General features: G+C 43.3%; 1 protein-coding gene across 1 annotated transcript in view; it reads right to left on the reverse strand.

The window, feature by feature from the left end:
- The window catches only part of METTL24 (methyltransferase like 24), a 44,283-nt gene extending 26,188 nt beyond the window's left edge, over positions 1–18,095 (reverse strand). The window contains exons 1-2 of the mRNA XM_052685845.1: positions 17,823–18,095; positions 973–1,071 (exon numbers count right to left, since the gene is read on the reverse strand). Coding sequence (XP_052541805.1) covers positions 973–1,071; positions 17,823–18,068 — 345 coding nt within the window. The 5' untranslated portion in view covers positions 18,069–18,095. The remainder of the gene's footprint in view (positions 1–972; positions 1,072–17,822) is intronic.
- Positions 18,096–22,211: the final 4,116 nt, after the last annotated feature.

Genomic DNA, 22,211 nt, shown 5'->3' on the forward strand with positions numbered 1-22,211 from the left:
TGGGATCGCATTTCCAGAAATGTTCCTATCAGCCATGGTGCTACCCCTTCAGCTGTTAATCCTGCAACCTCTGCCAGGTCAGAAACATGCATTTCTTTATTTTTTAATTTTTTTTGTTTTCACTTACACTTGTCCCAAGGGTCAGTTCTTCTGGGAATGAAAGTTCTTGATTACTGTGTCAGAATCAATAAATTCTCTGCTAACTGAAGTCCTTGTAGGTTTTGCCCCAACTAGTGGAATTTAGCAGCATCTGCCACTGTTTATTAAGTCAATGGGATGAGGGCTGTTTTCAGCTTAATATGCCTCCTCAGCCTGAACTTCTGCACTGTAAACCAAGCAGCTCTACGCAGGCCTCTTGCTGTGTTTTCTTGTCCCTGGTCCTCTCAGTGCCGGGCAGAGATGTCCTCTTCATGTTTCTGACCATTTTGCCAGGGGTATCATAAGCTGGAGGGTAAGACATTTCTCTGCTACCCTCTTAGGTACTAGTTGTGGGTGGAGCAGAATATTTTCAGACATTTCAGGTGCGTTTACTGTCACAGCTTTGAAACCATTACACTGACAAAGAAATTCTCTTATGAATGACATTTCGGTGACCTGAGGTTTTTTGCTGCTCTTCAGCGTAAATGATGGTGTGGTTAAATCTGCATTCAAGGGCTCATTACTGAATATCTAAAGCCACCACTCTGTGAGAAATGTGGCCTTCCAGTACTTTTTCTGCTTTTATTTTAGGAAATAAATTCACGTACCATACATGTCGTTGTGCAGAAGTGATGTTTCTACAAAGAACTCATATGGACACTTTCTATCCTCTGTTTTGACCTCTACATTCATGTTGACCATCAGTGTGAAGCTGAACAACTATAGAAATAAATTTCATATTCAAAAACAAGTGCAAAAAGAGGTTGGTGTGAGTTTAATTTCTTATCTGCAAAGGAACAGACTGTATCAGACAGAACTGAAATAAAAACCTACTTGAGAAGTGCTAATGTACTTCAGGAACCTCAAAGCTTCATAGTTCAAGGAAGGAGTTGGACTTGCCCATGGCTGCAGTTCAATGTGCCACCTTGCAGTCTGCAAAGCAAAAATAAATACATAAATAAATTAAAACAAATACCTTAAAGGAACTGTATTAATTTCTTAGTACAAGCATAATATGCAAGAGCTAACAAATTAAGGAGATTCCATTTCAAATAAAAAGTTTCCTAGGGGCTTGTCTGCGCTCGAAAGTTATCCCAGAATAAAGTAGCATATGAACTACTGTGAAAGAGCACCCAAGCATGATTTATCACAATCAAAAGCAGATGTAGTTAATTCAGAAAAAAAACAGCTCTTTATCAAAACACAAGTGTTGGCACAATTCTGGACACCCAGGTAAGTACTGGTTTATATAAACGAACAAGGGAAACAAAACTCTGAGTATCTAAACCAGTATATATTGGGACATCTAAAAAGAGTGAAATTTCTCCCTTGTATTTTGCATCTATCTCCTCTCTCTGTCCACTGAAAGCAAGGTTTGTACCATAACGGTAATCACCAAAAGAAAGCTCACCAATCTCTTTCCTTTTTCAAAATCTAGACTCTTACAAAAAGAAAGCTTCTCACATTTTTTGAGAAAAGATCTCTTCGTACGCCACACTTGACTGATGAGGTACACCAGAATTCTCTGTTTTCCCAGAAAAATGCCAGTGTGGGTCCCTTTAGCCCTACAACTCCTTGTTTTCATAACAAGAACTAGTTGTAGTAGATGGTCTCAGTACACCCCATGAGACCCATCAGCTCTGAACCTTGGGTACTTTGTCACTTTACGAAACAACACCTCCCTCTCAAAGTGGAACAGAAAAGGTCTTCCAGGAATGTGCTCTTACAGCAATAGGGCTCTCACACCCATCTACAGTATCTTCTCCAAATTCTGCCTGCTTTTGTTGTGCTAGGCAGTTCAGACATGTTACCTTTTGCCCTCATGTAGACAGAAATACAAGTGCAGTATTAAGTTGTACTGCATTAAGATTGATTTCTCACAATTCTTCATCCTTGGGTATGATAGCTCACTGCTATGGCTAGGCAGGTAGTGTCAAGCTTTCCTTTAATCAGTTATGATTAACTGAGCTTCCTTAATGAACAGGATGGGTGCTTTTTTTTCCCCCATAAAATTTATCCTAACATTCAATAAACTACAAGCTAAGCCACCCGGACGTAGCAGTGTCTCTACCTGAGCAGGGGATGACCAGATGGACCCAGAGGGCCCTTTTAACCTTGGCCCTTCTATAATTCTGAGGAAAAAAAAGAAAAAAAAGAAAAAAAAAAAAGAGGGTTCTCATGGGACCTTATTTCCAAAGAAGTTCTGAAAAAAGAAAGGAAATAACAAATCACTGGCCTGAATGGAGTCAAATGGCAGAAGTGAGGAGCTCAGCCCAAGACCAGAGGGCTGGTAGGCAGCACTGGAGGGAAGGCAGCAGTCAGCCCTATTGGGAACCGTGAGCCTGGGTGATGACAGAAAGGACCTTCAGATACCAGGGAGGAACACAGAAAAGAAAAAGAGAAGGCAAACCCAGAAAAAGAGAAATGATAAAAGAGGACCATCAGACCAGATGGAGTTTGCCTTGAGCTGATACTATAAACCGGTATTTTTTCAGCCTAAGTAAACAGGCTGGAGCGAATGGCAGCCAGGAGGTCTGTCTGAGGTTTATTGTTCCTTCAGGGTGAGCTCTTTATTTTTTGTATTGTTATGTTTTGCTGTAAAGAGATGTTGAAAAGGATATTTAATAATTATTTTTTTTCCAGAAATAGACAGAAATAGCATCTCCCACCCTGAAGCCTGCTGCCTGCAATAGCCGGGGGCTCCTACATCCTACACAGCACCATGCCAAATGCCAAAAAGCTCTGCAGCAACATGTACCCTGAGACACTGCTTTCAGACAGCAGCCTGCAAGCAACTAGCACAGCAGGAGGATAGGTGCACACTTGGGAAGCAGAAGTGTGTAATCTTTCAGAATGAGTCACAGCGCACACGGCTGAATAACGTTTGAATGACAGAAGTGCTGCTGTTTCAACAGGCTCGAAAGCTGAAAAGAAAATGAAGGCTGACAATCATTTTCAAGCAGAAGAAACCCCAGATACCTAAACATCTGAGCCCAGTTGTTCCACAATCTATTTGTATGAGAAGTACCACATTAGGTAGCAGAAATACAGGGTAGCCAGTGTGAGAAGGAAAAAAAAAAAAAAAAGCCTTTTAATTAATCACATGAGTGAGGTTCTTTTTCCAATGAGTGCAGTATCAGAGAAGCACCATGGCTTATTCTCAGCTGCTTAAAATTTTAAAGGTGACAAACTGCCTTCCCAATGGTAGATCTCCAAAACTTATCAACAAACACACAAAAAGGGAGATAAAAAGCCCAGTGGCTTACTAAGTCAGTTACACACACATACCAAAAAAAAAAAAACTAAAAAAAAAATCAACCTCTTTACAGTTAGGAACATCATACAAATGCTGCTTCTGTGGCTTACTAAAACAGAGTTCCCAATTCATGGTAATGCTTTGGAATAGTTTCGAAATGCCCCCCTTGGTCCCTGGCTTCTTGCAATGAAGAAGCCCATTTCCATTTGTTAATGAATACATCTGAGAGATCTGCTCTGACACCTGCTGAACACCCACACCAAGCAGTTCATTCATTACATTACAATAAGATCTGGAAAGGTGGACGGGAATGAAAACAGAGCACACTTCTTGAAACTGGTCTCCTGCAGGGGGTAACCTGCTGACACTGACAACGCAGTACAGCCATGCCCAGGGCTGACCAAATGCCCTCCTGAAGCTGCTGTGCCCTGTTTCATCTGTAACCCTTGTTGAATTTTCAGCCTCTTCCACAGCATTTGCTCCCTTGAACTCCACAAACAAAAGGTACTCGACCCCTCTGAACCAGCCGCTTTGGGAAGAACAGGTTTATTCCTGAAAAGTTACAATACCACTTAAAAATATCCTCCTGAATATCCTGAAGCTTCTCTATAGGTACATTGTTTTACTTATAAGCACATTACCTGAAGTTAGCACTGTAATAAAAAAAATCAGTCTTCAGACTTTACCACAAGCAATATGGGACAGCAACCTTCTCATTCTCTTATGTATAATGGGTATCTAAAAGATTTTACCCACACTGATGCTCACATTTTCATGAGAAGAGATAATAGCATTAAGTCAATGCCACTGCTTTCTTAAGAAAGCTAAAGATCCATTTGAAGGTCTGATTTCTTTTTCCACTTATTTCACACATATGGACTGATATTTCCTTTTGACCAACCCGGCCAAAATCAGTGGTGACTTTTCCCTGCAGACCATTTATTTCCATACTTTTCTCCCTTATCAGCCATTGCAGCATTCATCTGATAATCCCCCAATGACCTGTACCATATGTAACATTATCACTTTTCCTAAAATAATTTCAAATTACGATGGAAAGTTTAAATCAGCATGTGCAAAGGGACCACTAACTTCCACGTGTAGAACTGTAGGCTGACAAAATTTCTTGCTTTTCTAGCATTAACTTGAACACAGCAATGTAAATAATGAATTTTTTCCCAGATCAGTTGTATAGTTTCAGTCCAGAAATTCAAACAGTCCACTCTTTTCCTTCCCTTCTGCTTGCATTTGAAAGGGAATTAGTCAGGAATTTATCTTGCTTTTATTATTGTTATTTTAAGGGCAGTAACTCACTTTTCCCTTGTTTAAGATTCCTTCCTGTTTAGCAGTCCGTTAAAATACCAGCCATGTTTATAAACAAAAAGTTTGGAATCCCAGTGCCCTGCCAACAAGTCCGGTGCTTTCAATGAAGAAAGAAAAGACTTGTCAATACATATGCTGCTGTCTTAAATGAGGGAAAAATACAAAACCCCCTGACTAGACAGCAATGACATTTTTTTTTAAATCTGAGGCAGAACCAAATATGAATGAAAAGCACTCGTGGCAATAAACTCTATCAATAATCATAAATATTTTGCTAGCCATGGAAACAAATGACATACATTTCCATACATCTCTAGCTGTTCTGGCTTTACCTTGCAAGTCACTATGCTTGCCCCTTTTGGAAGGATACAGCTGAACAATTTTTGCTCCCGGGAGAAATTTTGCAGGTTTCTGTTTTTAATTCTCTTAAGAAGCAAGGATTCAAATTGCAAAGTGTCAGGTAATTACAAAGCAAACACATATTTAGTGGATCACATTCCTGAAAGCTACAGAAGACTGCCTCCATACGTGACTGACCGGGTTGAGGCATCTTCTGCAGGCTCTCTCTGAGTATGTATGCCTGAGCATACAATTCTAAGGGTTTTGGTGTTTTCAATACAAGTGTTCCTGGCACAGTGAAAGCTCTGTGCGGCAACCCAGCAGTGCATGCTGGCTGTATGGCACGTGTCAGCATTTGCAGGAGATACGTATCCAGCAAAGCAAAGCCTGCTGAGATGTGTGGGAGGGCAACTGAAGGTGAGGGCAGCCAAACCTGGTACACTGCTCCTCATTCTAACAGCAGTGTAGCTCTTGCAGCAGCGAATGATCCCCGAAGTACTCCCACATTCTTGGAGGCAATTAGCTGGTTGACTACAAGGGAGAGCCAGGAGTGAAAGAACACACATTGCAAGGACAACCTGGGACCACACTCCCACGGTCAGCTGGAAAGCTGTTATTTGACAGGACAGATGAGGCAGACAGGCTCTTTAGGGGTGTGATTCATCTCACTATAGAGTAGATGTCTAAAATAAGAAAGATGAATCACACACTGGAAATCTCCATTTCTTTCCATTAATTGCAAAAGCAGTGTAGAGGACTGGCTGAGATGAACCCACACCATAGACATTTAACATCAGAGATGAGGAAACCCAGATTAGACCCTCACCCACACAAAAAAAAGTCTACAGCCTTTTACTTTATAGGGCTGTGACCACTCTTTAGTTGCAAATCTGACCTATTGCTTCATTGCACTTTTTTTCTTTTTTCTCTTTTTTCATTGCACTTTATTCTTCAGTAAGTCTGAATAGCTGCAGATGTCAAGCTAGATGTGACACAAGTGAAAAAGCTCCTGCTCAAACCAGAGGTGTCCATAGGAAAGAACAAGTGCGTCTCAGCCTCAGCACAGACCTCCTTCGAGAGACTCTAGGGAAAGTTCTCTTTTATTGAATGGTAATCAGCATTATATTCAAGGTGCACAGGATGTACAACTGCATAAATATACTACTCTGTATCATTAATGTAGAAGTAGTTGGTTTAGCACAGGTTCAGTAAGCTACAATTTAAAATACAGGCTTCCAAAGTGACTGACTCACATTTAAGGTTGAGTGAATTTCCAGCACAGCTGCATGTCTAAACTATTTTTTTTTTTTAATATTAGTATTTTCTATTTTTCTTTGCAGTTTGGCTTTCTTAAAGCAGAGCTTTTCACCAAGGAAACCATTCTACAGAAACCTCACCTAAAGCATGAGGCATCTTGAGTGCTGCAAGCAAGCACAGCTGGCATCTGATTCTGCAACATTGAAATTGAGAATTTCCATTCCAACAGTGAAATTTTCAAGAACTGCATGAGCTCCACAATGAACTGCAAAGAATTCATAAAGAAAAATATTTCTAATTCCCTATTTCTATCTTCATTACTTTTACACTTTTTGGAGTTTATCTAAAGCAGAGGCATCTCTGACAGCACTACAGGCAGGCACACAGCTGTCACAGTAGCCAGTCACAGAGGAATTGCTCTGTTCCCTATTGGTACCAGCTGCATGCTGTGCAACAAGTTGACCACATACAGAGTCCATCCCACAGACAGGCCCCAGTGCCGTCAAACTGATGTGCATTATCCTGAAATTTGACCACGGAAAATCAAACTGAAGAACAGAAGTCTTGCGCCACGATGAGCAAGCAATCTAATTAATAGAGGCAGGTTCTCCCCTGCAGCAAGGCCACTTATGAAATTAAATCCTGCTGATGGAAAATGGCAATGTGACAGAAGCACTTTCTGCATTAATAAGGAGATGTCTTAAATTTAAATGAGGTTTTGACACAACTTGTGCATGAAGAATTTTAATACCCAGAGGTGTTCATGTGCCAGGTTGGGTGTGTTTTTTATTACACCAAAGAGGGATCCCCTAGGATGCGCCTGGCTTTCCCTCACCTTCTGGGAACTCCTACAGGGTGCTGCTAACTCTGCTTGCTGGTGGCAGAGTCCACAGGCAGCTCTGAGTGTCACCCCATGGCTGGCTTGACAGCCCACCAGCAGCGCTCACTTCCCAGGCCTGAAGCTTGCACTCAAAGAAGTACAGAAGTACAACTTGCCTGGCAAGGCCAGCATCTCCCACAGCACACCGAGGCAATGTGTGCCCCAGGGTGCAACCCAACTCCACGCTCTCTCAGGCTCTGCTTTTAACTTTGCACCTTTCCCACCAAAACCAGCATCTCATACAAAAAGCACATATCAAGCAAAGAAAGAAAATAAGAAAAAAAAAAGATGCTTGGCACCAACATTAAGTAATAGAATTTATACTGCTCAAAGAATTAGAACATGGCTTTAGGAAAGCAAAGAGGCCTTTCCAAAGCTAACAAGGCAGAGCTGGATGTATTGAGGACTGAGTGACTAATGCTTTACTGAATCTAGCTTGAATCCCTGGCTTCAGCAGGACACAGGTGTTGGGAAGCAGCTTGCCAGCCCTCTGTAAACCCAACCGCAGACCCAGGCTCTGGCCGCACACCTGCAGGATGCAGGGAGCAGGCCCACAGCTGACAGAAAGCTTCCAGAGCACCAGCCGAAATTTCATTTTGTAGGCACCCACAAATTCAAGAATTGCTGCATCTAATGTATTCCTTACACAGCATAGCAATTGGGACTTTGTTGTTATGGTGGGGGAAAAAAAAAAACAAACTAATAAATCAGGCAGCAAAATTCTAGCACTATCCAGCGGCTGACAGAGTGGTAACTCATCTGAGGGAGAGGAGACCAGGAGCTACAACGGTCTGAAATTTATGGAGGCAAATTCTCAAAACTGCTTAAGCAGCCTAATAGTTAATCAAGTGAATTATCTGCAGTGCCTATGTGCCAGCACTTAAGGATAAGGACAGCCAGGAACAGATACAGCAATCACTGGCCACTGCTTCTCACATTCAGACTTCTGCTAAGCAGAATCAAGACTTGACTGCTTTAAAGGAAGTTCTTTGGTTGAAAAAATATGAGAGGTGTCATAAACCACACAATGGAGGAGAAGAAAAAAAAGCTATTTTCCCCTAGGCTGGCTTCATCTCAATATTCAAAACACCGCCCACAACAAACAGACTTTATCAGTAAATATTCAGCTAGCCAGATAAACTGAGTTTATTTTGTGCAAATTCCAGCACTCTACTCATGGTGTAAAGATTGGGATGTCTCTAGCAGCCTATGCACTGGCTTCAGCTGGCTTTGCCTGAGGCTAAGGACTGGCCAAAAAAAAAAAAAAAAAAGTTATTAAAGTAAAAATGCTTCCACAGGAATAAGAGTGTTTCACACTTGCACAGCTTTCTCCCTCTTCCAAGTGGAGTGCAGATGTCTAAAAGGAAGTGATCCATTCACCTCCTAGCCTAAAGAGCAATTCAGAGCATCAGAAAACTCCTCCACCACCAGCCTGCGGCGGCAATGCATCCACACCAGTGGAAGATCAGTAGATCTGTATAGCCCTGAATTCAGCCCTGAATTTTAGCCATAAAATATGTGACCATGGCCATGGCCATAAGCAAAACATAGGACCCACTCCTACTGGTAACAAGGATCTTCTGTGCCTAGGGAGAAGGAGAGGGAACTAGCTGGAATTGGACATCTGTAATATGATAAAGTAAACATTCTAACAGGCAGGTAAACTGAAAGGTTGCAGGACTTCTGCAAGCATTTAGATTTTACAGTTTAAAATCTCAGAAGAGGCAGACACACAGATGTGACAGGGACCTAAGGGCTTCTGTTCCCCAACAGACAACCTGTTCACTTGATCATGCTGGGTTTTGCTGGGCAGCCAGGGAAGACTAACAGCCTAACTTCAATTCTGTCTTCAACAGCTTCTTATTTTATGCATGCATTAGTTAATAAAACAAGATAATGGAGCCCACTAGATTGAAATGCACACTAGCCTTAGATGTCTACATATTCTCTTGCTTGTTTTTAATGTGATTATAGCTCCAGGCAATGGAGAGTAGTCTACATAAAAGTCCTTCAAAGAAAGCAAGGCCACGGATTGGGCAACCAGTCTCTACCTAGAAAAGGAATGAGAACTGGCTTACAGGTTGCTAAGTTTAAATTTAAGATTTCACATTTATTTCTCAATTTATAAGAAGGAAATCAAGCTTCTCTCAAAGCACATAAGTAGGCATAGACCCAGATACTATAAGATCACAGAAGACACACTTGGGCAAATTTGCACCATTCTGTTCAGTGAAGGACATCTTCCAATGTCTTATCACCAATTCTAAGCACTGCACAGATCATAGTACTAATCAGCTACGCAGTTTGAGCATGAACTCCTGATGTACCCAGAATTCCCATGGATTTCATAATGAATAACAATTACAAGATCAAACCATTAATCAAGACATCTAACTAAGGAGAAACATATCAGCTCAGCAGCAGCCAATTGACACATAATTGCTTCTTGTTTAATTTTCTCAAAAGAGTGAGGGAAAATGAACAAGACACTACTACTTTGCCCTATTCAAGATGAAACAAAGTTCACTGTCTTTGAAATTTCCAGTGCTGGAGAACATAAATGAGCAAAGTCCAAACTGAGACACATGAGAACTAACTTAGTTTATCATTTCTTTGTGGCTTTTTTTTTTTTAGGTCTCTATCCACCACAAGTGCTGCTAACTCTGCAGGAAGCATCTCAACTGATTCTTATCATTTTAGGCCTTTAAGTGGCAAATAATATTTAAAATTACATGTTGCATCAGTAGACATTGCCATCTCTTCTCCCTAGCATTTCAAATACTGTCTCTTTGTAAAATATGAAAGAGGTTGCTAAATAAAGCTCACCAGCTTTCAAGCTCCCGGTTATTTGGCTTAGCAAGCCATGACAAAAGCAAGTAAGAGGGCTGGGAACAGACAGGGCCAGAAGGAGGTTAAAGCAGCAAGGGATCTGATGCTAGGATGCTTGTGTTCACTGGCTATAACATAGTTTCAAGTGCACCCATTTCCCAGCCACTTCTATCCCCAGTACGTCATCAACACATTCTTCTTTGCTTAATTTCTGTCTAGGTTAATTTTTCCCAGTCTGTCACAAAGCAAACAAACAAACAAGCACATGACTTTTTATCTCATCAAAATCAATCCTAAGAACACTGAGCATCCCTTATTTGAGGGATATCCCTAAGAGATATGTTGCCTAGCTAGCTCATCAAAGGCCCTATCTTGAGAAGCTCTGCAGGCTGTTTTTCACACCTCAAGAAGGGCATAGCGTTCCATTCCTTTAGTCGGCAGGAGCCACAAGATCAGTTCTGGAAACCATCCAGGATTTTGTCATTTCCAGAAAGATAAACAGCAACACACCTAAAGCTGCAGCTCAGATCTTGGGCCCATGAGAACCTAATGAGGTTCAATAAGGCTAAGTGCCTTCCACACAGAAGGTGGTGACACACTGGAACAGGTTGCCCAAGGAGGTTGTGGATGCCCCATCCCTGAAGCAAATGTGAGCAGGTCCCTTGTTAAACAATCTCTTGGTTAGCTCTTTCCTTAACAAGTATATAGAACCAGAGATTTTGCATCTAAATTTAAGGCAGATGGATCCTCCCAAGGGTCCCTCAGATTTGGGTTTCGTAAAAACAAGACAGCTCTCTGCTACCGAATTTCAAAGAGCACTGCAAAGCCATTTTCTTCCCATCTGCAGAACACATGGGGAAAACAACAGTAATGAAAGAGACTTCTGTACACATGATAACCGTTGCTGGAACTACCACATTCATCATTACACAAAGACACAAGAAAAGGTTTATTTATTGTATTTACAAATGTGTCCTGGAGGACATAAATTATAGGAATAGTTCTTAAATATTGAAAAAAAAAAAAAAAAAAAACAAAAACAAAAAAAAAAAAAAAAAAAAAACCAAGATGCTCCTGCAGAGCCAGAGAGCTTTCAGGTCCAGGATTTGCAACCTGCACTCTGTGAGGTCAGCAGTCACCCACAGCCATCCCATCAACCCCGATAACAGAGTCTGAACAAGCATCAGCTGGAGCCCACGCCAGCAGCAGATCTGGTAGAAAGGCTGACAGAGACAGGATAGAAAGAGATCAGGTGAGAGGAATATACACGTCCATTTCATAGGAGCCAACATCTTTTATTCACAACTGCGTAAGCAGCTGGAAATGTTGCAGCCATCTCCCACTGTGGACATGGTATTATCACAAAGAGTGAACTCAAAATCACAGCATCTGCTTGTGCCACCCAGGGCTTCAGTTGATTTGCACCCGGTGTCCGTTACACTCCAAAGTCTGTTTACTCAAACCAGGACAGCCAGTCACCCTGTCACTTCTGTATACAGGAACATAAACACCAACAACATCAAAGTGAGAAATGCAACATAACAGGTTCCAGCATATACATACTTTACCAAAATAAAAAATAGAAAATTAAAAAAAAAAAAAATCTACAAATCTTTATTTTTTCCTGTTTTTAGCTTTCCGCCAAATAGAACTGCATTTGATCTTAGACTTCCACTGACCAGAATGATCCTGGACAATGTTTCAACATACACAAAAGTACCTTGCTGTGTTTCTACAAGCTACAAAAACACTCAGGTTGGTTCAGTGACTCACATGCACTGCACATAGCTCTGGATTGCTGAGCGGCTGTCCAAGACAAACAGATTTCCAAGTTAACATTAGAACAGGGAATAAGAGAGGCACACTGTAGGTGCCACAAAGCTTAGTGGTGGTTTGCACAGACTTTATCATCTATGAGTTAAGACTTCTATCTAAGCTGCGCTGGGAGTGACAGCCATCACTGTCACCTACTGGTATCACTGGAACACAACACAGCCCCAGATCCTACACTCCATCACTTACATCAATGGAGGCTCAGTAGAGACACTGAGCCCACCACTGACCCTCCTACATGGTTGAAAACTGGTGGAAGTCAATGAGGTCTTCACCATTGTGGTTTGCTAGGGCAGCAGAAAAAGGACAGTGTGGCCTACAACAACCAAAGCTGTTGCAGGGTTTTATGCTCCACCACCTTTGGATTTTTCAGTACCACAGCTCCATCACGGTCTGCTGAGCTTTACTTTGGTTTCACAACAAACATCCACCAGTTCAACTTCAACCAGAACCGCACCTGCAGTTCAGCAGAAGTGGCTTAAAAGAGCCATGTAGCACGTGAGCACCCACCATGCCCAGCTCTGCTAATGGCCTGCCTGGACAGATAACATAGACATGAGTTGACAACACACTGGGATGAAACCCTCACAAGCACCAGATTAAAGACTCTTCTCATTAGAAGGAAAAAAGAAAACAAACAAACAAACAAAAAAACAGCAGCTAAAGGTCAGCAACATATAGGAACAATCTTGAGACTGGAAGGTATCTACTTGTCCCAGCTACCACTTTCCTGCCTCCTAGACAGCAGCCCAGATCAATAGTTTGAGCTAAGAACAGCAAGTGGGATTGAGTCAGTATGGTTTCTTTCCTACACACGCTACCATGGTCATGATGGTCTCACTTTCTGCATTAGGCCCATACTTTATGCCTGGCTGAAGAAAAAGCTGGAGCAACTGTCAAAACAGCCAATTCTGTAACAAGAAATCAACAGGAGAAATTGCTATCTCCATATCTGGATTATGTCCATAAACAGTGAAATTAATTTAACTGGGGAAAAAAAAAAAAAACACCTTTTCTGTGAAACAGCTATCTAGGAAAAGTTATTCTCTTCACAGAAGAAAGAAAATATTGCTCAAATAAGTATTTGAAAGAAATCTGTATTATTGGATATAATTAAATCTCATAAAGCCTTATGACTTTCTGAAAGATAAAATTCCCCAGCAGCTTCTCAAAAATTCATGGAGGGCAAATCTTCTAGACATGTAGGAATCGAGGCTATTCTTGTGATCCATTACCTTCACAAGTGACATCGGGATCAGAAATAAGATGACCATCTCCTCTTTATGGTCTACTATAAACACACTTCATCTGCAGCTGAAATAGCAGAAGTGTTGCTCTTTTTTGATGACTTTGGGAAGGATGTCCATGCTTGGCTACCTTTGGAGCCCCCAGCTGCACCCAAGGCAGCAGCTGGCTGGCACTCCCAACACGTGATTGTCTGCTGTTGAAAACTGTTATCAATAAAAGTTTGCTGTTTTCTTCCAAACACAATAACCTGTCCCAACCTGTGCCATTAGCCTCAACAGCTAACAAAAAACGAGGCTCTTGTAGCTGTTCCCCAGGAACTAATGGCCTGAAGCCATAAACTGCTACTTCATGCTAATCTCTCAATCTAAGAATCTTCGGGTCAGTTTATCTTTGGTAAGAGATCTCCAGGCACTAAAGGAAAGAAGTTGTTGAGTAATGTTCCTTCCTCTGGGGCTACTCAATCAGCACAGGACAATTATTGTGGACTCTGGTCTCTCTAGCCAGGGATTAAGCCAGAGCCATGACCACTTACGGTCTTAAAAGACCCTATTACCTCTCTTTATTATATTGACATGGTTGTTCAGGCTAAATTCCAGTTTGGATAATCACATTCTGCTCTGCAATTAGAGAAGCAGTCTGGCAGGCAGGTAAATGTGGAGATGACCTTAGGAGACTGACTCAGCTCTACCTCTGTGCTTTGCAGCACAACTAATACCTTTACTGTTATGTCTCTTCACATACTTCACACTTTTTCTGTGAGCCTTTCTTTTGCTTACCCAGCTGGAAAGCTAAAATATTTTCCTAATATCTTGCCTGAAAATTAAAGCAGTTACTTCTTGTCCCACTTGCAGTGGGCCTACAGAACAATTGGTCATTATGCACTTCCAAACCAAAAAAAAAAAATTCTTTTTCAATTGGACAAGTTTAAATGCACATCTCTCATAACCTACTTTTTTTTTTTTTCCTGATTAAAGCAAGTCTTGGCTCTTTCAGGCTTTCCTTAGAGGTCCTTCCTCTACCCCTTCACATCTTTTCCTTCCCTTTGAGGTCATCAGCTTGGAGGAGTCCAGAACTAACAATGCTCCAAAGAATAAATAATATCCAGCTCTTCAGCATTACACTGCTTTTTTGCAACCAAATCATAGCTGTGATTCACATTTGTAGAAGCTAAGACATTAGTCACAATCTGACAAGCCATTATTTGACTTGGAAATGAGTTTTCTCTTTCTGAAGTTTCTCAGGTTTTCTTTAAGAGTTTTGGGTCTTGCTCATCAAGATGCAGAGTAACTCTCTATTCAAGCAGCATCCAAAGTTGTATAGATTTTTAAAGAAATCGGCGTGAAGACAATACACATACAAGTATGCCATGAAAATACCTAATACATTTGCTTTGTAGATGTGTAGAATTCAAAATGACTGAAGGCAAATATTTTTATACCCATAGATGTGAAAGAGTATCCAAAACAACATCAGGTTCACTTGGGTATGTAGGTTCCATACTCCCCATCTTTCAATAACTCCAAGAGACAAAGATTTACTGCTGATACTACAGCTTTAAAATTGAATCTAGTGCTTTGCTTCTAGTCTCACAGAACGCACCATTTCAGAAAATACACCTATGGCTACAGCCCAGGGATGGAAGCATTACGCCAAGCCCACGTTCGGGGAACCCTGGACCGCAAAACCCAGCTAAACCTGGGCAGAACACAATAAGTCAAACTTGGGTTTTTATCAGAGAAACAGCTCTGAGACTGCGAGCTTCAGCAAGTAGAGCTACAGGAACCTAAAACATCTGCCCAGACTAAAATCTGATGGGTTTTGTTGTTTGCTTTTTGTATGTAACTGCACTGCACCACATATAACTATTTTTTTCTCCTCCTACACGGAAATAAATCTGTCCAAAAGTCAAGTAAATCCAACTTCTCCTAACCAGACTCATTGAAAAGCCTTCCTCCCCTTCTATTTCAAAACACAAGAACCTAACATAACTTTTTATCACAACCACTGTGATAAGAATTTGCTGTTATTTCAAATTCCAAATGCAACATTTCATTATTTTTTTAATTATCAGAGTCTGCAATAACATTTTCAAACTTCCCTCCCATACTGCTGCGCTACATGGATATGGATCTCACCAATACCTACTGCATGAGCAAGTACATGTCAGAATTCTAACTGCTTACATATAGCTGAAGTTTTGCAATATATTCCGTGTGTTCCCATAGCAACACTTAGCACCAGCAGAGTTTAGAGTCATTTTATAAACATAAATCTCTTGATAATAGGATGAAGGGGAACAGTTTTAAATTGAGACAGAGGAGGCTTAGGTTAGGTATTAGAAGGAAGTTTTTCCACACAGAGGGTGGTGACGCACTGGAACAGGTTGCCCAAGGAGGCTGTGGATGCCCCATCCCTGGAGGCATTCAAGGCCAGGCTGGATGTGGCTCTGGGCAGCCTCGTCTGGTGGTTGGCAACGTGCCTGCAGCAGGAGGGTTGAAACTACATGATCATTGAGGTCCGTTTCAATCCAGGCCATTCTACGATTTTATCCTATCAATTTTTGACTATTATTTGTCAGCAAGACCAACAGCATCTGGTTTTCAGTGATTTTCAATTAGCATTCTTTGTGCCTGAACACCAAGTGCTAAGGGACAGACACTTGTAACCTTGGTGGCAAAACCTTTTCATCTGCCATGCAGTCACTTTCTCCACTGACACAAATTTATCAGCAATCACAAATAAAGCATGTTTACACCAGCAATTTATTGCAGACACAAGGACCATTTTACGGGCTAACTCCCATCCTTCCCACCCTGCCTGGGTATGGTTTTCCTCCCTTTTCGTGCTGTTTGCTTGACTACAGCTCTGCTTCAGAAAGCTTTAACATGATTCCAAGTAGTCAACAATAATTTCCCTGCACGTCACTGCAATTTCTTTTACATGGCCAGAAAATAAAATATTCAACTAGACTTGTGGAAATATTCTATTCATCTGTCTTTTGTTTTACACCAGTGATGTAAGTGTTGTAGAGTTGTAATGAAATGGCACTGAGAAAACACAGCAAAGCTGGCTCTCACTGATTTTTTTTATTACTGCCATCCTGCTGGCTCACACATCACAATATATTCCAACAACAGCAACAAAACCACCAGTGGGGGAAAAACACTCTTGAAAGCCTCTGCAGACTCCAGAAATGGACTGATAGTGTTTTGCAAACAAACAGAAGACACAAAAGCATCTAAAAACCGTGGTGAAATGCAGTCACAACCTGGCACAGCTGAGCTGCCTGGCCCGTGCTCTCAGGGTTCCACCCCTCTTCCCCGGCCCAAATCTCTTGTGTCCTAGCCAGGTGTCTTTCTACATGGGTGGAAGGATGCTGATGCAAATGGCCACATGGTGAGCACTCTCATATTGCTGGTTCCCAACTTAGGACTGCCTCAGAAAAATAGTAATGTTGGTTTAGTGTATGCTTTACTTTGGTCTCCTGTGTTCAATGCCACACTTAGTGCACGCTTTCAAAAAACTGCTTGAATTCACATGATTACAACTGTTTTTCATATGAATGCTGAAATTATTTCATAATTCAAATCACAGAATGGCTCAGCATAGAACAGATCTCAAAGCCCACCCAGTCCCAGCCTGTGCTGTAGACAGGGCTGCCACCTCCCAACTCAGCTGCCCAGGGCCCATCCAACCTGGCCTTGAGCACCTCCAGGGATAGGGTATCCACAGGTTCTCTGGAATTACAGTCACTCAAAATATGGAGGTTGAGGAAATACAAAGTAACTTAATCTCAAAATCATTAGAACTGACACTGCAAGACCCAGGCGCCTCAACCAGGTGTCTACATCACAGCACACTGCAAGGCCAGTAGTCCTTACAGAATTATTAAGGTTGGAAAAGGCCACTAAGACCATCTAGTCCAACCATCAGCCCATCCCCCCCATGCCTATTAACCACATCCCTCAGTGCCACATCTCCACATTTCTCAAACGCCTGGAGGGATGGTGACCCCACCACCTCCCTGGGCAGCCTGTGCCACTGCCTCATCAATCTCCTGAAGAAGAAATTTTTCCTAACATCCAACCTGAACCCCCCTTGGTGCAACTTGATGTCATTCCTTCCCAGCCTATCGCTGTTACCCAGAAGAGGCCAACCCTCACTCACTGCAACCTCCTTTCAGAGAGCTGAACGAGCACAGTAAGGTCTCCCCAAGCCTCAAACAATGGCACCACAAGACAATGCCTTCCTCACTTCTGGCAGTGCTGGAGGAACGTGGCATTCAATAATTTCCCCTTCCAAACCATCCAGGAAAGCTAGGGCAGAACCAGAACTTCCCTTTCTCCAACACAGCTCCTCACGGAGGAAGAGGCAAAACTCTGAATTCAAACCACCCCAGAGTTCACTCACCAACTCAGCTCTAAATAAGCTTCACTTTAACACCAGCACCACGCTTGGCCCATTCCACAGAAGCCTATGGCTTTACTCTTGCTAAGGCAGCAGCTATTCACTCTGCTCAGGCCCCAGCTCTAGGGATAAGCAGTGCGATTCCCACACGGCCGTTCCAGCTTCCCCAAGCGCCAGCTCCGCACAAAGCATCAGCCCCGACAGCAAGAACACCCCACGACAAGGATCCCAATCCTCTCGTTCCTTCCAGAAACCAAGCGTCGCACCCGCGAGCTGGGGCTGCCCCAGGCCCCCCGCCCGTCCCTGCCCTACCTTCCTGCCCGGCCGGCCGCCCCGCCGCCCGCTCCGCACGTAGGTCACCCGCCGCCGCCCCGAGGCCGCCGCCGTGCCGCGGGGCTGAGGGACCGCCCGCCCCGACGCCGCAACGGCGGGCAGCCGGGGTCTCTCCTCCGGGCACCACGAACGCCGCACGGCCAGCTGCAGGCAGAGCAGCAGCGCGGCCGAGAGCACGCAAAGACGGAAAGCCGCGCCCCGCCACAGCGGCCGCTCCTTGGGCATCGCGGCCCCGCCGCAGGGCTCATGCCGCCGGCGGGTCGGGCCCGCGGCCGGCCTGAAAAGTGGGGAAACCCCGCCCCGAGCGGGGCCGGCCGGGGAGGGGCCGCGCTGCCCCCCGAGCACCGAGGCCCGTCGGGGGAGGGGGCGGCGGCGGCGGCGGTGGCGGTGGCGGTGGCGGTGGCTCAGCGGGTGCGTGGGGCCGGGAGAGGGGCTGGCGGGTGGTAAGGCTGTGGGGCAGGTCTTAAGAGCAGGAGCGTGAGGAGCAAGGCTCGAAGAGTGGGAAGATCCCGAACTCACTTTAGAACTTTTGTCAAAGTCTAAACCTTGAGAAATTGGGGCTTTGGGGAAAGCTTGAATTTGTTCTCCAAAAGAGTGGTCAGGCACTGGAATGGGCTGCCAGAGAGGTGGGGGATCACTGCCTCTGAAGGTGTTCAACACACGTGTAGATGTTGTAGTAAGGGACATGATTTAGTAGGGAAATACTGGTGGGAGGTGGGTGATCCTGGAGGTCTTTTCCAACCTTGGTGATTCTGCAGTTCTATGATTGCCCTCCCAAAACTCTAGTTAACGCATTCTGGGAGGATGCTGCTGAAAGTCACCCTGATAAAGAACACTTTGTGAATTTTACTCAATGTTTTCTTCTTGCTTTTGTATTTTAACCAGCTACTGAATCTCTTGTTGCTCTTCCCCATCTCTTTTAAATGCAAGTCTGTCTGTTAAGAACCAAATGGGGATTCCAGAGACAGAGAAAAAGGGAGCATTGGTAGAGAAGGATCTGAGGAAATACTGGGAACAACTGGAAGCCTTATCTGGGCTAGCACAAGAATCAGTGGGAATTAAGGTGGTACCTTCATCAGTTGCACCTCTCCAGCATCCTCTCAGTTTTGACAAGTGAGTTATGAACTAATTTCTTCCCCCAGGAATCAGCTGCGAAGACACCTGACTGTGAGCAATTCCTGTTAAGAAGAGAAGCAAATTAGAATTTCAGCATAATGTTTTCAGCTCCAGTTTGACTAGGGGAATGATCTCAGCCCTTTTGAGATGGTTTTTGGGAAATAGAGCCAAGCAAATTTCCAGAACTTCTGCAAAATGTGCACTTTCTGGGACAGGCAGCAAATGGCCTCCCGTCCCTATTGTCCCCCAAGAAGATGGATAGCCTTAGGGGAAAATACATTGTGCTGGATCCAACAGAGAACATACAGCAAGGAGTAACAGAAACATCAGCTTTGAGCATGGAATACCTACTGAGAGCAGGGAGCGTTATGCCTTTATCTACACTAGTAGATAGTGATAGGACAAGGGGGAACAGTTTTAAGGAGGGGAGATTTGAATTGGATGTTAGGAGGTAAATTTTCGCTGGGAGGGTGTTGGAAGTCTGCCCAGAGGGGTTGTTCAAGGCCAGACCAGAGGGCCCTGGGTGATCTGATCCAGTACCTGATTTAGTAGTTGGTGACCCTGCCCACAATTTGGAACTGAATGATCTTTGAGGTGCCTTCCAACCTAAAGCATTCTATGATTCTGTGCTTTATAACTGACATCAAACATGAGCCCTGCACTTTACTTTCTGTATACATAGCACAAATTGCTACAGCTCACTTCGTTTCACCAGAAGAAGTCTTTAAATATATAACATTCCTCCTGAATTTACAAATTGTCCTAGCAACAGAGCAGTAAACTTCTGGAGGGGAGAAGTTTAGTGACAGTGGGAATTAATTGCTGCAGTCCTGTGTTTTGCTCAGAACTTAGATCTCGTCTGGGATATTGTTGTGTAGCAAAATCTCTGCTGACACTGGCGAGTTCTCCATTATAGCACAACAAACCTCAGCAGATCACACTGTAGTTCAAAGAGTCCTAAAGGTCCTTGTGAAGCAAGTACTCTATTGGGCTGACTACCACTGCCAGAATCAGCATCTGTTGGTTGGGCTCATCCAAACAAGTCCAGGTGAGGCTCCTCTTGCTCCAGAGGACTTGGAGGCTGAAACCACCCGCAGCCAGCTGAAGAAAAAGGTTGATTTTGTGCTGGGTTTAAGAAAACCTGAAAAGCTGAGAGCCACAAGGCTGTAGGTTTGTGAACGTCACAGGAAAGGCAAGATAAAAACAAATTCCTTCGGCTTTCCCTTGCCAACTCCCTTGCAGCAGTCCTTAAATGCTCATCTCCCTTATGGCCATTCTCAGCTCAAACCCTGTGCTTTCCACCACCCATCTTCAGCCCCACCCAGCCTCGTGGCCTGCATCTGCCTTGTGGCTTGGAACAATGTCTGTCTGCCTAAATCTCCAGGCAGAGCTAAAATCCAGGCAGGAAAAATACCACTGGGAATTCACTGGATTCTCCAAGGGCTGCTAATGGAAGTAAAACATTCCTTCTATAAAACAAGTGAATGAATAAAAATGCTGTTTTCTGCTTGGCTTAACAGCCCCATTTGGCATGAGCCTTTTGCCAAAATCTACAGGACAGAGCGAAGGACGCTCTTTTTTCCATGCTTGAACTGGAAATGCTGGTAGTAGTCATTCATGCACAAGGGGACAGACCTTTGCAGGAGCTCTACTTAGAGCTCTGTACTCTAAATCCTACTTACAGCTCAGTGAAAGCATTCTGTGCCAGGGTCACAGGCAGAAGCACTTTCTCCTCTCTCACAACAAAGAGCCAAACAACATGGCTTGAATTTCAAACATGATGAAAGGGATATTTGATAACTAATGGTTCAAAAAGGGGATTTGAGATCAAGGCTTACCTCTGAGCAATGCTCTGGGGCATCCCTTCCCGCAGGTATGAGTACCTGTGTGTGTGCCCATGTTCATGCTGAAGACAACCAGGAGGATCTTCAGAGAGATCTCCTGCAGCTCTGCTGTCCCCAGCCCTTACATTTGTTTACTCAAGTCTCTGCCTTGTGCTATCCATAATGAGGCCATTGCCTCCAGCAATCAGTATTTCACTCCCAGAAAAGAACAACAGGGATTTTACCTTCTGCCCGTTACTAAATTGTGTAATCATTCTGAGTGAGCAAAACTGCTTTGCAACAGCAGCAAAGTCTGACAGTCTCATCAAACAGATGCAGTCTACATACTGAAAGCATGTATTCCTGTTTTCTTTTCAAAAGACGTTTCGGTTTAGAGGAATCAATTAGGGATATCTCATATGCAGTTCACATGCTATTGCAGAAATATTTCTGTGATACTAGCTTGTTGTCTGCATTCCCCCTGTATCTATACTGCAATGCCAGTCAGATGTCCGGCTTTGCTTAAAAATTACTCCAAATTCCTATTACGAACTCTTCGGTATGCTGTAAGGATTACAGTGGTGATGCACTGGGTGCTGCTTTCTCTCTCCTTTTATTTGTTCATTTATTTATTTTGATACAATCAATTTTACAGGTATTTTTGCACTTCTGAGCTTGAGGATGAATATCTCTCATTTTAAAAATGGAATTTGTAAAAGGGATTAATCCATAATGGTCAGAATTCTGCAACATATCAGAGCTAGAGTAAAAATAATGGATTCAAGAGGTTATATAAGCCTTTTTACAACATGCTTTTAATGGGCTTACACTATGTGCAAGTGCCAGAATATTTATACCAGGTGACAGTATACAGTATACACTGGTGAGAATGCTGGACATCGCAGCCTGATGGTGAAGAGACTCCCATCTGCACACCCAGGGAAGAGCTCTCCAAGAAAGAAGGCTTGCAGGGTGCAATCCTGGGGCTGCTCAGCAGCAGAGAGCCAGGCAGCAGTTCCACAAACAAATTAAGAGCCGTGACTGATGCGCTGTGTGTTTTTTCTGTTTTGGCGATGTTGTTTGATACACTGGCGTGTGTCACTACCATCTATACCTCATTAAAGGCAATAGGATAAAATAGAAGCTGGAAGAGGCTGGTAGCATCTCTGATGGATATGTTTGGTAAAAAGCAGTGAGGTTCTACAGAGAGAAGGCTTGCAAAAATGTCCAGGCCAGTTTAAAAATACACATCCACCTTTCATAAAGGTCTCACCCACCCAGGAATGTGTTGCATGTATCCAGGACACTAAATTCCATATCACTGCCTTTATGCATAACAAAAAGCTTGCTCTTCTGAAATATAACCATGTGGTCAGCCAGACCTCCCCTGCTGTCTGCATTTTAAATGGCTTATCAGAATCCTAGTGAT

Source organism: Tympanuchus pallidicinctus, unplaced genomic scaffold (assembly GCF_026119805.1).
Source record: "Tympanuchus pallidicinctus isolate F22 unplaced genomic scaffold, pur_lepc_1.0 scaffold1, whole genome shotgun sequence".
Lineage (NCBI taxonomy): Eukaryota > Metazoa > Chordata > Aves > Galliformes > Phasianidae > Tympanuchus > Tympanuchus pallidicinctus.